This window comes from Balearica regulorum, chromosome 2 (assembly GCF_011004875.1).
Source record: "Balearica regulorum gibbericeps isolate bBalReg1 chromosome 2, bBalReg1.pri, whole genome shotgun sequence".
NCBI lineage: Eukaryota > Metazoa > Chordata > Aves > Gruiformes > Gruidae > Balearica > Balearica regulorum.
The window spans coordinates 80,788,486-80,807,988 of record NC_046185.1 but is presented as its reverse complement, the minus strand read 5'-3'; the positions used below and the strand labels follow the sequence as shown (position 1 = coordinate 80,807,988).

The 19,503-nt window shown below is 39.9% G+C and overlaps 1 protein-coding gene across 7 annotated transcripts in view; it reads left to right on the top strand.

Moving 5' to 3' along the window:
* Nucleotides 1-19,503, top strand: part of CTNND2 (catenin delta 2) — a 692,458-nt gene that overhangs the window by 262,776 nt on the left and 410,179 nt on the right. For all 7 annotated transcript variants that reach the window (XM_075744821.1, XM_075744820.1, XM_075744818.1 and 4 more), the window contains one exon: nt 285-397. In XM_075744821.1, the coding sequence (XP_075600936.1) occupies nt 285-397 (113 nt within the window). The remainder of the gene's footprint in view (nt 1-284; nt 398-19,503) is intronic.

The following is a 19,503-nucleotide window of genomic DNA, read 5'->3' as shown; positions in this document are numbered from 1 at the left end:
TGATTTTGACATAGGCCTAAAGTGTTCAATGTATTTAGAAATTCCATTCTGATAAACCAGCTCATTCTACAACATGTATCATTAGAGTGAATGAAGGAATGAGTAGGTGTTACTACAAAAATTAGGGCTGCAAATGTGTTAAAAAGGGGGGGAAAAAAAAAAGAAAAGGCTTTCCTATAAGATATTATACTAACAGTTCTTGCACAAATTATAATTTTATGTACTGAAATTCCTTCTTAATCTCAAGAGAAGTCAAAACAAATGGTTTCATTTATTTTTTTCAGGAACTGCAGTTTGAGAGACTGACTCGAGAACTTGAGGCTGAACGTCAGATTGTAGCTAGCCAGCTGGAGAGATGTAAGCTTGGATCAGAAACTGGAAGCATGAGCAGCATTAGGTAATGTATGAGTTGTTAATTTCTTTGTAATGTAAATAATTTTGTTGCTGTTAGGAATTGCTACTGAGAACAAGATTGCTCATCTTTTTTGTAAAAATATATACACCAGGGAGCAAGAGATTTTAGTAGAGTTTGAAAATTTGCATTTTGATCTGGTTTTTAAAAAAGAAAATTTCAGGAGGAGGCCTAATTTCATGCAATTCGGTATCTGGTTTGTCCAGTAACAAAATAGTAGTCACATTTGAAATACATTGATTTGCTATAGTCTGAGTGGATTAGCAGCAAAACTCCTGTTTCCACTGCCAATACAGCTGTAATTTTCAGCCAGAGCATTTTAGCTTCTGTCCTGGTTTCAGCTGGGATAGAGTTAATTTTCTTCCTAGCAGCTGATATAGTGCTGTGTTTTGGATTTAATAGGAAAATAGTGTTAATAACACACTAATGTTTTAGTTGTTGCTAAGCAGCACTTACAATTACATCAAGGACACTTCAGTTTCCCAGGCCCTGCCAGCGAGGAGGCATGAGCCTTCCTCATGAGGTGCTTGAGAAGCTGGGAGGGGACACAGCCAGGACAGCTGACCCAAACTGGCCAAAGGGATATTCCATACTGTATGATGTCATGCTCAGTATGTAAGCTCGGGGGGAGTTGACCGGGAGGGCTGTTGCTCGGGAACTAGCTGGGCATCGGTCTGCAGGTGGTGAGCAGTTGTGCTGTGCATCACTTGTTTTGTATATTCTTTTATCATCTTCGTATCGTCCTTTTCTGTCGTATTAAATGGTCTTTGTCTCAACCCATCAGTTTTACCTTTTTTTGATTCTCTCCCCCATCCCACTGTGGGGAGGGAGTGAGCAAACAAATGGCTGTGTGGTTGTTTTAGCTGCCTGCAGGTTAAACCACAACGGTCTTTTCTCCGGATAGGAGTCGCCTCCAGAGGCTGAGGGTTTGTGCATTTTTCCCAATAGCCTTGTCAATGTCCCCTTCCCTAGACAGGGGTCCTAGCTGCTTGGCTTCCCTACCCTCTAATTGCAGGCTACTGGCCCTGCTATCTCAGCATCAGAACAGCCAGGAAATGATGTGCTCACCTGGATGATGGCTGAAATCTTTTTGCATGTTTGCAGAGATGTATTGATAAGTTTTGTGAACCTGTTCTATCATAAATTCATCATTGAAGGTATTAAAAGTTTTAGAGATAATTACTTAAAGCTGCTGACCTGACATCAAAATATAATGATAAGATATGAGTCACTCTTTTTTTTAAACATTGGCTTTCTTCAATTTAAGAAATTGTTCTGGTACGTTGTTTGGATGACAGCGAGATTATTTAAGAAATTGTAACAAAAGGAAGCTGATCTCTTGGTCAGTTTGGTGCAAGTAAAGATTTTGTAGTTTTGAGCTTCTTGATGCTAGTTTCTTTGTTTTCTGTGGTGAACGTAATAAGTGAAATATGATAGTACATGAGTTTCAAGGATTAAGCAAAATAATGTTGCATAGACATATCTTCTGTTTTTATCAGTGGAAATATGAAGTGTGATAGCTTTTGAATATATAAGATTAAGTATGATATGTCAAGCTTAGTGCCAAGTTTTGTGTGATGCTGGTAGAAAAACTAAAAAAAACCCAAAAAAACCAAAAAACTATCACTACTGGAAGAAACTCTTCCTCGGTTTAAGCAATTCAGACTACACTTCAATCAAATAAATGATTGTTTTCATGATAAATAGGAAATAATTATTCAGTAGAATGCCAAAGATGCGACAAAAATGCTGAATGTAACGGTTCAATTAAAATGGAAGAAGTCAGAAGAATCTTTCACTAATTCAGCAGAAGCTGCCCATGAAGTTGACTTAAATATAGAATTATAAAATCATAGAATGGTTTGACCTGGAAGGTACCTTAAAGATCATCTAGTTCCAACCCCTCGGCCATGGCCAGGGACACCCTCCACTAGATTAGATTGCCCAAAGCCCCATCCAACCTGGCCTTGAACACTTCCAGGGAGGGGGCATCCACAGCTTCTCTGGGCAACCTGTTCCTAGTGCCTCACCACCCATGCAATAAAGAATTTCTTCCTAATATCTAATCTGAATCTACTCTCAGTTTAAAGACCGCTTGTCTTTAAGGACCCCTTGTCCTATCACTCCATGCCCTTGTAAACAGTCCCTCTCCAGCTTTCCTGTAGGCCCCCTTCAGGTACTGGAAGGCCACAATTAGATCTCCCCAGAACCTTCTCTTCTCCAGGCTGAACAATCCCAGCTCTCTCAGCCTGTCCTCACAGGAGAGGTGCTCCAGCCCTCTGATCAGCTTCGTGGCCCTCCTCTGGACTCCCTCCAACAGCTCCATGTCTCTCCTGTACTGGGGCCCCCAGAGCTGGATGCAGTACTCCAGGTGGGGTCTCACAAGAGCGGAGTAGAGGGGCAGAATCACCTCCCTCGACCTGCTGGTCACGCCTCTTTTGATGCAGCCCAGGACACAGTTGGCTTTCTGGGCTGCAAGCGCACATTGCCAGCTCATGTTGAGCTTCTTGTCCACCATCATCCCCAAGTCCTTCTCTGCAGGGCTGCTCTCAAGCCATTCTCCTCCCAGCCTGTAGTTGTGCTTGGGATTGCCCCGACCCATGTGCACGACCTTGCACTTGGCATTGTTGAACTTCATGAGATTCGCACAGGCCCATCTCTCAAGCCTGTCAAGGTACCTCTGGATGGCAATAAAAAAATATAAACATTCTTAATAAATCATGTGAAAATTAACTCCCTAAGAGAAATTCTTACTTTATATAATCTTCCCCATCGACTAGACTTGTATTAACATTAGAGAAACTGTATCACTTAGAGTTATTTAAGCACAGAGTAGTTAATATTGAGCAATGCAGTACAGTGCTATATTTGCACCTTAAGTGCACTTCCCCATCACTTTAAATTTCAAGTATGGTATGACTGCATTTCAGAAAAGATACCTGAACTATATGTGAGTAATACTGAGCCATGTTTGAATACTACTGTTATTTTAGGATTATTCCTAATATTCAGCCAGTGATATGGAGGTTAGGAAATTTCTTGTTTGGAAGGAAATATTTTTTTGGTGAACTTCTTTCCTATTGGAAAAGTTATACTTTTGAGTCATCAGTGGTATAAAGGTCACTCACCTGTTTCTTAAGAGACTCCAGTTATTTAAGAAGTTTAATATTTTGACTGCTAAGCTCTCTGTGGAATAAAGTATACCTAGAATAACAAGAGATTTCATGCAAATTTTTGACATCTGTAATTTGTCCCAGAAATTATTTATATATGCAAGTTTAAAATTTCTAATGTTTCAACTAAAAACATTTTAAGAAATACTTAAAATACTGTTGTCAAGAAGAAAAATTGCAAGTTTACAGTTAGATAGCTGTTCTTAGGCTTGGTAAGTGATTTAAAAAGGAAATCAATAATAATAATTTTTGTGTTGGGTTATTGTTTCTCCCATACATTAAATGAGCTTTAATTTTCTGTTAGTTTTAAAAATACTAAATCATTATGGGAGGGGGAAGTAGGACTAACACAAATATTGGAACACTTGGAAGATAAAAAATTATGTAGTGGAATAATATATGTTAAGAAAAAAGTATCTAACTTCTTATAGTATTTTGGAGTCGGGGGGCAGAAGAGGCTTGCTTAAAAATACTTTTTTTCATACACATGATCCCCTGTGAAGCTAAGCTTTTTAGATGTTCCTGCTTTAAAACAAGGCGATTAACTTCGTAGCAAATAGTAAATGCTTTAAAATTAAGTTTCTTACTGCTACAGGGTAATTTGAAGATTTTGCCATCTTTATTTTTTTCAGCTACTGAATAAGTAATTGTTTTAAGCATGCTTTTCTGGAAGAACACGATCTAAAATCAGAACTTCTAGCTGTTATTACTAAGCTTTATTGGTAAAGAACTTTATAAAACAGTCTTTAAATCAATTGCATTTATACTGTCATATACTGTCATTTTTCAAAGTGAAATCCTACCTGTAAGTCTCCAGTAGAAGTGAATATACATCCTTCAGTTATGTCACCGTTGTCTGATGACACCTAAGTTTATTATTCATATGCTTTCCCTTAACAAGGAATAATCAAACTGGACTGATTGTAATCAGCATATTTTAATATTGGGAAGTTAGATGGTTTTTTGCCACTTTAAAATAGTTCACTCAAAATATCTAAAAGGAATTTTTCTTGTTAATATTTGTTACCTATGTCTATTAGTACCCAAATATCTGAAACAGTACATGCAGCAGCTATCTGTATGTGCAATTTTAGTCAGGCTAAACCAGTTTACAGTGGTGTTTTCTGCCATACCTTGGTCTAACATCTTAAAACAACTGCAGATATACATAATGAGTACTTACAGTGCCCTTCATTTGGAGGTACCAGGAAAATTGTTCTCAGCTTTACCCCTTGGGATAGTAGTTTCATGGAGTCTTCCCATATGTCTTAACATAAATCTTAACACTGTGCCCTTGAAACCAGGTTTTTAGGAACATGCTAAAGGGCTGTTATTTTTGGCTTCAGTTCTGCTTTCTGTACTCATCTTGCATAGTTTGACGCTTGGCCCATAAGGAGTTGTGTATCCATCTGTACCGTGAAGCTCCATGTGGCTCAATTTTCAGTCGTTAAGGACTTCCTGTATAACCTTTTCTTGTCACAGAAATTGGGATCCAGAAAGTAACGTGAGGTGAATTTGCACTGCACAGCGCAGCTCAGCACAGTTACGCAGCCTAGATCTGTGGCAGGAATCACTGTATCTTACGCTGGTTAGCTCCGTAGCTTCAAGCCTGGTGACAGACAGGTCTAAGTAGCCAGGAAGGAATCTGGCATTCCTAGTTTCTGTGATACAAAGTGATATCTCTGTACTGTAGTTTGCCTGTAGACATGTCAGTTTGTTGAGAAGATATTGGATTAGCCAGAACTGACTGCTCTATTCAAAGCTCTGATTGCAACAATGTTGCTCAACTAAAGGGACACAAATGTTCTTCCACAGAACCATTCACTAACCTTGAAGAATTGATTTTGGGCATGCAAAGAAACACCACAGCTTTAATAGTGTTCATCACGTCTGTGCCTACCTATCTCACAGCTGGGCCCCATCGAAGTACCCACAGTAAATCTTCTTTGTCATATCCTTGATCGACGGTCATTTTTCTAGAGGGTTTGGGGACTATATTCACTAGGAATTGTACCAAAAGGACTTGAGTGCCTTCTCTTCAGGAACAGGTTCTTGCCTGTGAATCAAAGGGAGAATCTGATAAAGCTGAACAAAATGCTTAGACCATGAAGTAGGACAAAAATTAGGGAATTCTTCCATGTCGCAATGTTTCCATGTTGGCAAACTCTGAGCAGTTCATTACTCAGCCTACTGAGTATTAAAATTTCATCATACATTGCATAAGGAGCCTAGCTGTGTTCTGTGCTGCTCTACCGCTCTGGCTGAGCTGCTTATTCCATCTGAGCTGGATCCAGCAGTCTGTCACTCCCGTTTGTACGGCGGGCAGTTAGATGCCTGCATATCTTTGAGGTGTTCAGTCTCTGATAATTTTAAGCACATATTAATGTATTTCAAATTTCTGAATTTCCCATGACCACATCATGTAGTTCCTCAAAACAGAAGCTGATGAAAGTGAGAGTGGTTTTTTTTTCCTTCCAGAGATGAAAACAAAATCTTCAACACACTTTGAAGACTCAGCTACATGTTTTCATGTTTTCTTTTGAAAGAATTCAGAGAAAATAGTGCCACAGAATGGGAAGACTGAACAAGCAAGAAAATAGATTACATGCATATACATGTAACATATATGGAAGCTGTGTCTTTACACAAACAAATATCCTTTGGACTTCATTGAAGAACTGTACTTACCTGTTAGTAAATCCTTAAAACTTTAAAATAAGTTTCTGTTTCACATTCTTTATCACTGTTTTTATGTGAACAACTTATGTTTGTTTACTTATTTTTTGATGGAGCCTTACTGTTTGAACTCAGGAATGTAGCTCAAGCATAGCCTACTCTTTTTCTTTGAACATATAGTTCAAAAATTCTACTGCAGGCAGTAGAATTTTTCTCAACTGAATTTCAACCCCCCACTAAAATTAGTAGAAGTGATTTGCCATTTGCTATTGAATGTTTCTTGAAAGGACTGATATTTTTGCATGAGTGTCCTAAGCAACATAATACAGTTTCTGTATTTTACAGGTAGCAAAAATAGAATCTAATTTACTCAATTGCATAGAAGGCTTACCTGCTCTGTATATGCTTTCTTCAAAGTAGTTATCTCTCTTGGAGATGCATGTATTACTCACACTTTATTACTGGGGAAACTGGTGTTTTACTTAGGATACAGTTTCTGCAAATTCCCTGAAAAAAAGTCCAGCAGGTCTGACTGATAAACCCATGAGATCCATCATTTCAAGAACATTCAAGAGATAGATGAAATGCACTGTGACATAGGGAGACAATTTCCACTGTGTTGGTGAAGTAAATAAAATTGCAGTTGCAAAGTTTTCCTGTACAGCTGCAGGTGTTAGGTCTAAATTAGGCTACTTGTACAAGTATATATAATAGTCTTTGTAGATATTTAATATTAGGGGTTGACAAATCCAGTAGCCCAGAAGAGGTGAGGCTGCCACAGCCTAGACCTGCAGAGGGTGGAGAAATCGACTCAGTGGAACCTTGTGAAGTTGAAATTTATAAACGAAAACAAATGCAGATTCCTGCATCTAGGATGGAATAACCCCATGTGACAACACAACCAAGGGCTGTCTAGATAGAACAGCATTACAGAAAAAGACCTGCAGGACCTCTTCAACAACTAACTGAACGTAAGTGTGTCCTTGCAGCAAAGGCAGCCAGCTACATCCTGGGCTGCAGCAGCAAAAATGGAGCCAGCAGATCAAGGCAAGTGACTCCTCCCTTCTATTTGAAACTCATGAGGCTACATCTTGTGTACCGTATCCAGTTTTGGGCTCCCCAGTACGAGAAAGACATTAGCATGCTGGAGCAAGTTCAGTGCAGGGCTGCCAAGAAGGCTGGAAGCCAGAGCACATGGTGTATGAGGGGAGGCTGAGGGAACAAGGGATTTTGGCCTTAAGGAGAGATGGGTCAGGAGGGGTCTTTTTCTAAAACAGGTAATGGGAGAATACAGAGAAGACAAGGCAAGACCTCTTCTCAGAGGTGCATTGTAGTAGAATGAGAGGTCACAGACACAGGTTGGGACATGGAAAATTCTGACCAGATGTAAGGAAAACATTTTTCTCCATGAGTTTGGTTAAACACTGGAACAGGTCGTACTGGGAGGCTGTAGAGTTTCCATCTTTGGAGATACTAAAAACATGACTGTATAAGGTCCTAAACAACTTGATCTAGTTGGACCTGCTTTGACCTGTGGTTGTACTAGGTGACCTCCAGATGTCCCTTTCCACCAAAGTTTTTCACAGAATCACAGAATGGTAGGGGATGGAAGGGACGTCTGGAGATCATCTAGTCCAACCCCCCCTGCTAAAGCAGGATCACCTAGAGCAGGTTGCACGGGATCATGTCCAGGTGGGTTTTGAATATCTCCAGAGAAGGAGACTCCACAGCCTCTCTGGGCAGCCTGTTCCAGTGCTCGGTCACCCTCAGAGTAAAGAAGTTTCTCCTCGTGTTGAGATGGAACTTCCTGTGTTCCAGTTTGTGCCCCTTGCCCCTTGTCCTGTCACTGGGCACCACTGAAAAGAGTCTGGCCCCATCCTCTTGACACCTGCCCTTTAGATATTTATAAGGGTTGATGAGAATCCCCTCTCGGTCTTCTCTTCTCCAGACAGAATAAACAGACCCAGCTCTCTCAGCCTTTCCTCCTAAGAGATATGCTCCAGTCCCCTCATCCTCCTCGTAGATTTCTATGCTTTTATTATTATTTCCACATAAATACTAGGGAAATAGTTGTAGTAGAATTCTGTAATTTTTTTTCATCAATTTTTTCAAGTGTTTCTCTCTAATCTAAACTAATGAATATATGCTTTGCTTTATATTATATATATTTATATATTATATATATTTGCTTTTGACTGTGAATGTAGGTATTAAAAAAACAAACTTGAAAAATACATGGTTGGTGTGGACTCTAGAGCAAAATCTGAGCCAAAAGAAAAATACATGTTTCTATTATATTGGGAGAGCAGAACAGTTGTTTGTATGCAAAAAGTTTGGTCTACAGTCACATTTAGAATATAGTGCAACTTTCAAGTAAAATTTATACACCATCATTATTGGAAAACTGTTTTGCCTGCATTATAGTTCTTCATCAACTCAGCATGCTATCAGATAAATGTGTTAAACTTTTTCGCATTGCTCTGGTTACAATGATGTCTCCAAGGGCTACGGGGAAGCTTCTAAATTTATAAGAAAAATAATAAAAAAAAAAAACCCTTTTAATTAAATTTAAATTAGAAAGTTAACTTTTAAAAAGAAAAAAATGCACAACAATTATTTCAGAGCATAAATAAAAGGCAGCAATATTTTATCATTACTTATGAAAATGCCAAGTGTAATTTTTGTACTTGCTTTTTAAACATAAGCCAATAGCATGATATTAATAGTCACTACATTCAAGAAATGTAGTCAGACTTTTAAAAATCATGTTCTTTAAGATGATTGGTGTTTCACCAGTGGACAGAGAAGATTTTGACTAAACTTTTGGCCGCAAATGTCATAGCTCAGAACTCCATCTCATTCTGGAATGTGTGTTTGCTCAGTAGTTCAGAAGCTGAATAAGCTTAAAGGTTTGTCACACACTGTTGCTCACCTTCATTATGGATTGTGTGAAGCTTAACAAGTCAACTAAATTAATCAAAAACTTTATCTGTAATAAAATAAAAAATTGGCAATAAAAGCATGCAGGGTTTTGAAAATGTGAGTTTCTGAAAATGCTCCTCACAAATTCTACAAGTCTGAATATTTAGCTGTGGTAATATAGTATTTTGTGGGGTTTGGGGTTTTTGGGGATTTGTTTGTTGTTGTTGGGGTTTTTTTTCCCATTATGTCACAATGATTTTATGTTGCTATAAGCGACCAGGTCAGGTGGAGCCCTTTAGAAAGATGCAGAGATTGCTCCACTCCTGAAGAGCAACTAAACTTAGTCAAGAAGGGAAGATGTCAGAGAATTCAGGATACAGCATGCAAAGGAATTACAATTAAAAGCAGGAAATCTCCAGTTTGTGCACAGACTAACAAGGTATGTGAGTTCATACACAGCCTGCAGTGAACAGGATGGAGCAGCCAGACAAACCTCAGAGTAATGGAATGAAATTTCTAAAAGGGCCAAGTGCTACTGTCTGCATCAACTCAAAACATTCTTCAGTTGGCTAAAACCAAGTGACAAAGCAAAGACCCAACTGTGAAGACACATGGGTTAGAAAAGAGTGCGATATAAACCTTTAGTTGTCTGGAGAAGAGGGCTGTGTGTGTTTTTTCCAAGATGATTTTTTTTTTTTTTAAATAAACATTAAGTTTCTATTTTCTACTCTAATAAAAGTTGTGTGGGAAAATGGAAGTTATGCCTTTCAGTTGTCTGAAAAAAAATCTATGTACATCCATCCTAAAGTTCTGAACTAGTTTGGGATCCTCTAACAGGTCAGAAATGTTTAGCAGCAGTACATTTTAAGGGCAGCATCTATTCACAGGTTGTTTCCTTTTTAGTTAGTGAATATATGACAAAAAAGAACAATTCTTTTCCTTAGTATTTTACTTTTTCATTTGCAGTCAAGAACATCTTAAAAGGGTTTCTCTTAGTGAAAAGGAGGTTAACAAGTCCCTCCAAAATCTGTAATAAACATGCTTTCTTACAGTCATCAAATTTTACCCTAGAGCTTTATGTTTAAAAGGAACTGCCAATAGCAGAAGAGGTGTAAGTACAGTATATATCATCTCCCTCTTTCTCAGAAGTGTTATGCAGAATCCATGGAAAACAGTGTTGGTAAATATGAAGAATCATTTACTTTGCAGAAGTAGATAAACTGAGTCAAATGAGAAATCAGAGAGAGGAGACGGTTTGGTTTGGTTTGTTTATTCAAACCTCATCGGCTTACAGTTGTGTCTGCATTTTCAGGGGTGCAGCACAATTCTTGTGGCTCAGCAGAAAGAAACACATGCTTCTGAGAACACAGCACCATATCGTAATTGCTTTGAGGGGATTTATAACAGACTTGAGTTTGGTCCCGTGGATTGGCCTGCCATTAGTTATTGAAGTAAAGCTAGGCTCCTGGAGAGCCTTTTCCAGGTTAGTTTCTGAAAACAATTCAGTTGGTGTGCCACGAGACCACTTCACGATGCAAACTAAAGCTTGGAAAGTAGAAAAGAGCAGGGTGTTTGCTTCAAAGATGCATTGTCACTTTAATGGACAGTGCTAATGTCAGTGGAACAGGTACTGAACATCATTGTCCCTTAGAATGCCTCAGTGTGGGGGGAACAGAAGGAAAATGTTGCACTGGACCTGTTGATATTAATTTGTGTCACTTGATTCATGTCGATACTGCATCTTATTTGATGGCTGTTCCATTTTAAAACCCCTGAACAGGTATAAAATTGACATTAGATTTTGAGTAGAAAAACTAAAGTGAAAGGTGGGCCATGCACACAATGCTGTTTTCGGGCAACTGAAATCTATCTACGTTGATGAGGAATGTTTTGTCAATACTAAGCATGGTACTATCTGATGTATTTCCAGATCTTGTATAAAGCTGATCACGCATTTTTTGGCTTGTAGTAAAACAGAGTATCCTGGTAAAAACATGTTGTAGATTTCAAAGTAGTAGAGAGAAAAAAAAACCCAAAACATTCTGTACTAGGAAGCCAGCTTTCTTGTAGAATAGTCGTCCATCTTTGGTTATAATGCTACTAAGCCAGCATGAGAATGAAATGAACTGGAAGGAAACATTCAATTAGATGAAAATGGTGGGAAAATGTGCAAGTGTTTGTTATATCATAATGGTTTTTTTTTTGATATCTTTACATTATTTGAGTTCTTTGCTATCTGTAAAAGGCATAAATAATTTTTAAAAAAGTAAAAAAATCCCCACCCAAAGACCTCAACCAAAAACAAACCAAAAAACCCAAAAAAACCCCAAACCAAAACCAGAGAGATTTGCTTAGAAAAAGTTGAAGAGATAGTATTTTTGTTACATTAAAAAATCCTTAAAGAGTTCATTTGGGTAATCTTGGAAGAAACTGAAGCAGCCTTTGACCACAACTTAAGAATGAACAATGTTGTTTGAATGCTTGGCCACTTTAAAAAAGTGGTTTGTTTTCCCATGTCAGTTTTCAGTCTATAGCTTACCTAAGTCATTTAGGGATTCTCCTCCCCTGTGCCATTATCTTCTCCAACAATCTACTTACCTACCACAGAAATTGTATGTGCTGGGTTGCTAGCTGATTGATGATGGTCACTGTGCTAACGTGTGTCAGCTAAGTAAGAGCTGGAACCCAGCACTTCTGAAAATTTGTCTACTGGTTTACAGGTCTACATGGAGCATTTAGGCACTTCTGAAATCTTTACTTAGAAATAAGAGTTTTGTGAAATACAGTAAGTTGTCAAGAAGTGGAATGGACAGATTCTGCTTGTTCTGATAACTATTACGATGTACCAAGCCTAATTTCCTACGCCAGATTGACATCAATAGTTGATGTTGCTGGCTTCATGTGTACTACCACGTGTAAGAGTGTTAAGGTCAGAGAATATGGTTTAGAAGTAAGAGAAAGTGATTGGGTAATTACTGAGGTTAGTATTTTCAATATTCCTGCTTCACCTTGTACTTGCTATCTCTTGATCTTTTGGCTATGAGAAGTAGAGACCTGAAAGGTGATGGACTCTGTATCCTGTTAGACTTGGTCAATAAATTAGTTTGAGACCATTACCAAAAAAGGAAGATTTAAAGAAAATGTTCATTATAGGAAATAAGTTGTGGTTGCAGCAGTTAGTAAAACTCAGATTAATAATGTGATTAGTTAATTATGTTGTGCAGATTGACAGTTTATTAGATTAAAACATCAGACTTGTGATCTGATCATTCAGAGCAACCTGATTAACTTTGGGCCTGTCTGTACTCACTATATGGAAGTCCAATATTTAAGGAAACGGTTAAAAAAATACTGAGAGAAGAAGTTGGTACAAAAGCAAGAAAATGAGATGAAGTAAAAAGTTGTGCAATTGTTTTTGTATTTCCATTAATATAGCATTTGTGGGGTCTTTGTGTTGGTCTCCATAGTGAGGTGCATAAAGAAAACAGATTACTCCTGTTGATCCTCTACAGGGAGCTAACTGGTTTCACAGTTTTGCAGCAGATAAGCTTCTGTTGCTGAAAGGGAAATTTCTAGCAAATGTCCAAGCAATCAGAGTTGGTGTGATTTTCTTTTTCACAGTACCTCCATATCTTTTACAATAGTATTATGGGTCGTATCATTCCCAGATAGATATATCTCTGAAGGCACCAACTCCAACAAGACTTTTAAACCACCCCCTCCACAGATGCTCTCCCTGTTCTTCTGCTTGCCAAGTACCCTCCTGAGATATCACCTCCGTGAGAGCATTAACACAGTAATATTTAGCATTGCCAAACTCATAATGCTGGCATGCTTGTGAAATTAAGGTATCGGATTTTATTTTAATCTCATCAAAGTTACTGCAGAGAAGCTATGACAATAAGGATATAGATATTTTTCTCTTTGGTGCCCTAAGAAAAGGTCTTACAGGCTGAAAGCCTTATCTGGGGCTGCCAGGTGGCACTTCTTTCTTAGCTTGCCTTTCATTATTTCTTCTGTTTCACTAATACCAGGAAAAACAAAAAAAACCCAAAACCACAAAAAAGTAGATTGACAACCACACAAAAACCAGCAGGTACTTTACATACCAACGTGTACTGATATGTAAGTCAATGAAGATTGTACTCCATATGGTATTCTCTACCTTAGCTCACTGCTGGCATGATACTAAGTTATCTGACAACTCTTTCTAATTATTGCATTCACAATTTAAATGTCTTATTGCAAGCCTGACACTTGAATATTGCACTAATTTGAAATAAACGTGGAAATACTGATCTCAGGAAATACATTGTTCTTAATGTAAAACTTGGTTATGTCTTACAGAGTGAGGTTCTGTGTTCAGACTACTTTTCACAAGCCATTTGTTGAAAAATTAGAGCAGTAGGAGTTTGCCATTAAGGACAGATAAGTACTGTAATAGATTGCCTAAGGAGACAGTAAAAACTATCATTTGAAGCTTAAGGACATGTAGAATATCTATCAAGAACGGGACACGAGTGACAAGATTATTTCTCTAGCCCTTCTAGCTCTCCTTTTTATGATACCTTGCTGGGCTCTGCTTTAATCATTTGACAGCATTCTTTTTGTCCCCATCCTTACTTATCAGATGTTGAACTGTTTGGAGGAAGGAGCTTGGATAGGAAAGATAGGTTTGGAGGAAGACAAGATTGAGGACAATGCTGAGGGAAAGTGCCTTGCTATTACAGAGTTCTTGAATTTAGAGTGTTTGCACGAAAGTTTGATAAACCTTGTCTGGGAAAGTTCATTTTTAGTGCTTATTGCTTGTGGGTCAAAGGTACTAGATACCGTTTTTGTGATAGCTTAGAAGTAGCTGGTTTACAGCTGAGAACAAATTCTGTAACACAGTGGCAGTATTGAATGGCCATGGACAATTGATGTCAAACACTGAAACAGAAGTAAGGTATCCAAGGTGCTTCAAGGCGTCCGTTCTGAAGAATCATGGACAGAGACTCTAGTAGTGTCTGTCATTAATGCTGCCTGCTGGTTTGTATTAAACCTAGATTTCAGTTGTTCCTTATTTGCCAAGCTGTGCCTTTCAGGTTGAATATTTCGTTTTCAACCTTCCAGGTTGAATATTTCCTTCTCAAGATGCACATACTGAGGTTTTGAAGAGAATTTCAACTAATTATCATCATCATTTTTGTTGTTACAGATTTGTGTCAAAAGGCCTTGCTATTAACAGGGGAATGAAACATACTTTTGCACAGATCTTTAGAGATAAATCTCTATTTTTCTACAATGCTTGTTGCCGTCTACCTAATCTGATGTACGATGGGGCAGAATACTGGAGCTGGGAGGGCAATCTCTTCAGTGTTATCCCATCCTTCCCTCCGTGTTGCCAGGTTAAGGAGGGGTCCTTCCGAGTCCAATGACAAGAGGTGCAGAAGCAGATCTTCAGGGGCATTTAGCATCCCAGTTACATGTGTGTATGGGGGGAAAAGTTGGGGAGGAGGAACCTTTGATTCAAAATGTAGATGAGGCATCTGGAAGAACCTAGGTTCAGTCTATAAAGTGAAGACTTGTATTTAATGGTCGCACACCAGAATCAGAGGGTCTGGGAAATGAAGGGTGGAATGGAGCAGAATGAAGAAGGTGAAGCAGGGGCAGAGTCTAGAGAAGAGCAGGACAGGAGGATAAGGCAGAGCAGTCAGGGAACCATATGATGCTCTGCTTGCAGTTGGAGGACCAAAGACTTAGGTTGAAAATACCCATTTATACTGGCTTCATTTGCTGCTGTGAGTATTCACCACATCTGTATGTCAGTTCCTGATCTGGTTATTAGGATCCCTGCATATCTGGAAGGCTGTACAGAGAAATGAGAAGCAGAGGATACCTGACAGGGATTCAAACGAATCTTTACAACAACAGAATTAGGCAGCAGAAGTTGATACAATTCCACTGGATTGCCTTCAGCTATTATAAGCAGATAGTTATTTCTTTTCCTGATGCACATTTTGCAAGTTATGAAATTCCATTGGCCCTGTAGACAACAGCGTCCCTCCACACAAACATGATTTATCCCCAGAGCAGTTTTAGAGATGAAATGGTCATGAAACAGAAGCTGTGTAACAATGCATTTGTACAAGGAATAAGTCAAAATGCAGCCAGCTGAAGGCTTCCCAGACCTCCAGACAACCCCTTTTTTTTTGTTCCACAGATGAAGACAAAGCCTATCTTGTTGCTGTTCTTGAGGAAACAAATGCAATTTTGTGTTGACTTGCAAAGAAATATCGTAGTCAGGCATAGCATTTTCTCTCCCTTCACCACCCCTACCTTCTGCTTCTCACCATCTGAGCTTGTGTAGGTGACCTTGACTTCTCTCTTGCGCATCCTCTCTTTTGATACCTTTCTTCTTCTCTATTGCCTAAGTTTATATTCCACCTAACTCACTGAACCCTGCAGTTTTGCTGAAATGAAGCCCTTACCTCCTGCTCTCAGCACTTCCTTGCTTTGGCAAGTCCTGATCACTTTTGACCGAATGCAGATACAGGAACAGTTACTAATCCTTCCTGCCAAAACCTCATCCAGGCTAGTTTATCTGTCCCTAACAAAGGGCTAAGTTACTCTTCATAGAATCATAGACTGGTTTGGGTTGGAAGGGACCTTAAAGACCATCTAGTTCCAACCCCACTGCCATGGGCAGGGACACCCTCCACTAGACCAGGTTGCCCAAAGCCCCATCCAACCTGGCCTTGAACACTGCCAGGGAGGGGGCAGCCACAACCTCTCTGGGCAACCTGTTCCAGTGCCTCACCACCCTCACAGTAAAGAATTTATTTCTCACATCTAATCTAAATCTACCCTCCTTCAGCTTAAACCCATTACCCCTTGTCCTGTCACTACACTCCCTGATAAACAGCCCCTCTCCAGCTTTCCTGTGGGCTCCCTTCAGAAACTGGTAAGCTGTAATTAGATCTCCCCAGAGCCTTCTCTTCTCCAGGCTGAACCCCAACTGTCTCAGCCTGTCCTCATAGGAGAGGTGCTCCAGCCCTCCAGTCAGCTTCGTGGCCCTCCTCTGGACTCACTCCAACAGCTCCATGTCTCTCCTGTACTGGGGCCCCCAGAGCTGGACGCAGTACTCCAGGTGGGGTCTCACAAGAGCGGAGTAGAGGGGCAGGATCACCTCCCTCGACCTGCTGGTCACGCCTCTTTTGATGCAGCCCAGGACACGGTTGGCTTTCTGGGCTGCAAGCGCACATTGCCGGGTGTTGTTGAGCTTCTCATCCACCAACGCCCCCAAGTCCTTCTCCTCAGGGCTGCTCTCAATCCATTCTCCACCCAGCCTGTAGATGTGCTTGGGATTGCCCCGACGCATGTGCACGACCTTGCACTTGCCCTGTTGAACTTCATGCGGTTTGCACGGGCCCACCTCTCCAGTCTGTCAAGGTCCCTCTGGATGGCATCCCTTCCCTCCAGCGTGTCGACCACACCACACAGCTTGGTGTCATCGGCAAACTTGCTGAGGGTGCACAGGATCCCACTGTCCATGTCACCGACAAAGATGTTGAACAGTGCCGGTCCCAGTACCGACCCCTGAGGAACACCACTCATCACTGTTCTCCACTTGGACATTGAGCCGTTGACCACAACTCTTTGCGTGTGACCATCCAGCCAATTCCTTATCCACCTGGTGGTCCATCCATTGAATCCATGTGTCTCCAATTTAGAGACAAGGATGTCATGCGGGACAGTGTCAAATGCCTTGCACAAGTCCAGGTAGATGGCATCAGCTGCCCTTCCCTTATCCACGGACGCTGTAACCCCATCATAGAAGGCCACCAAGTTTGTCAGGCACAATTTGCCCTTAGTGAAGCCGTGTTGGCTGTCACCTCCTTGTTTTCCATGTGCCTGAGCAGAGTCTCCAGGTGGGTCTGCTCCATAATCTTGCCAGGCATGGAGGTGAGACTGACCGGCCTGTAGTTCCCTGGGTCTTCCTTTTTTCCCTTCTTAAAAATGGGGGTTATGTTCCCCCTCTTCCAGTCAGCAGGAACTTTGCCAGACTGCCAGGACTTCTCAAATATGATGGAGAATGGCCTGGCTGCTTCATCCACCAGTTCCCTCAAGACCCTCGGATGCATCTCATCAGGTCCCATGGACTTGTGCACCTTCAGGTTCCTTAGATATTCTCAAACCTGATCTTCTCCTACGGTGGGCGGTTCTGCATTCTCCCAGTCCCTGCCTTCTGTGACCTGGGCAGTGAGGCTGAAGGATTTGCCAGTGAAGACTGAGGCAAAGAAGTCATTGAGTACCTCAGCCTTCTCCATATCCTGGGTAACCAGGTCACCCGTTTCATTCCGGAGGGGACCCACATTTTCCCTTGTCCTCCTTTTATCACTAACATACCTATAGAAGCTTTTCTTGTTGTCCTTGACATCCCTGGCCAGACTAATCTCTGTCAGGGCTTTGGCTTTCCTAACCTGCTCCCTGGCTGCTCGGACAGTTTCTCTGTATTCTTCCCAGGCTACCTGCCCTTGCTTCCACCCTCTGTAGGCTTCCTTTTTTTGTTTGACTTTGCCCAGGACCTCCTTGTTCATCCACAGGGGCCTCTTAGTGGTTTTGCTTGACTTGCTCTTTTGCATTAAGCTGGCTTTGTTTGGTTCTTGGTTGTAATAAAAGCATAACTGTTTTTCAGTGCAATCTTTTAAGAAACTGGAGATTTTCAATAAAAATGCATTAGTGCATTAGAAAAATGCATTAGAAGTTATAGATGTCTCATCAGTCATAGCTTTCAAAAATACACTCATCTCAACAGCAGTAATTTCTCCTGTCACATTGAAAGTGGATCCTGTATCTTACCATGATCTGTCTTGATACAAAATAATTTTGTTGTATTTGCTGTAGTGTTTGATACAGGAAATTTAAGACTTATTAGTTCACTTTGAAAAGAGTTTGGGGTTTTTTGAGGTGTTTTTTTCCCTTACTTTAGAAATTAAAAGTGCTATTATTCTTAAACTATTAGGTGGTCTCTCCTTGTTCATATGTGATAATGTGCAGAGGATTTGGTCCTGATTTTCCTTTGTATTTTCTATATACTTCTGAGGGACTGACATAAACATTTTAATGGTGCTGCTTCAACTCTGACCGCTCTGTAGTGGAAAGTGTGCTATGCATTCCTTGATACTTGAGTATATTGAATATCAAAAGTGCACATGAAGTGTTACTAATATATGTAGTTGAATTCCAGGAACAGCATGAATGAACACAGTTCTACTTCCACAGGCATCTCATGATTTGATAGCAAGGTGCTTTGAATGGCTGATGTTGTGCGCTCTCTAGGCATGTTGCCATTTCAGCTGTTAAGGAAGATTTTATAGATTTTAATACGTTAAACTTAAAGGGGCTTTTTAAAATCCCTTGTGCTTTCAGCTCATAGTAGATGTAGTCCCAGTTATTGTTAATTGTGAATAAATATTCTGCCTCCTTCTGACCTTCCACTACCTCTTTTATTTTCACCTTGTTCCTGCACACTGCTAATTTGTGCAAAGATTTAATTTAATTAAAAAAAAAAAAAAAAGAAGACGACTTTTGCACTGCAGCTCTCAGCTCTGTACTTCTTCAGTCTCTGTAGAGAAATATCCTCCAACTTCCCAGGTATAGAGAAGGATGATATAGTACAACTTTTGCATTTATATCTGTTATCTTGAAAGAACTAGATCAAGATTAAATACTTGTATTTTTTTCATTTAAATATTCCTTCTGCATTTAATTTTGTAAGTCTTCACCATAAATATTATCACAGAGATGACTATGAATATAGCTGCAATAGGATTAGCATCAAACTGAGTACAGTGTGAGGTTTGCCTAATTTCAAGTATCCTGTGAAAGTTACCTTAAAGGTTCCCAATATAGCTACTGATTTTTTTTGACTGTATTCATGAATGGCTAACAGGAACCAGTGACCACTGTGAAAGAAATGTCTCTAGCTTAGATAAAAATGCTTTCTTCAAAGCTTATAAAAAAAAAAAAGAAAAAAACATAGGTCCCAAATATTTGGTAGAAATGTTCTAGCTTCAGTGGGGGCTTCAGCTAGCTTCAAAGCAATAGCATTCCCCCCCCGCCCCCAAATCAGACATCAGTTTCAAGAGGACTAACTGCCTAGCAGGTTCTGTCGATTCTGGCCAGTGTTTCTGCACCAGCATCCCTACTGGCTTACGGTAGCACTCTCCGAACTTTTTTGATCGTGCATCCCTCTTAGTTAGACATTTTTGAGCGTGCATGTGTGATATATGGATATTTATTTATTTATAGATTATATACATGTACTACTGTACTAAT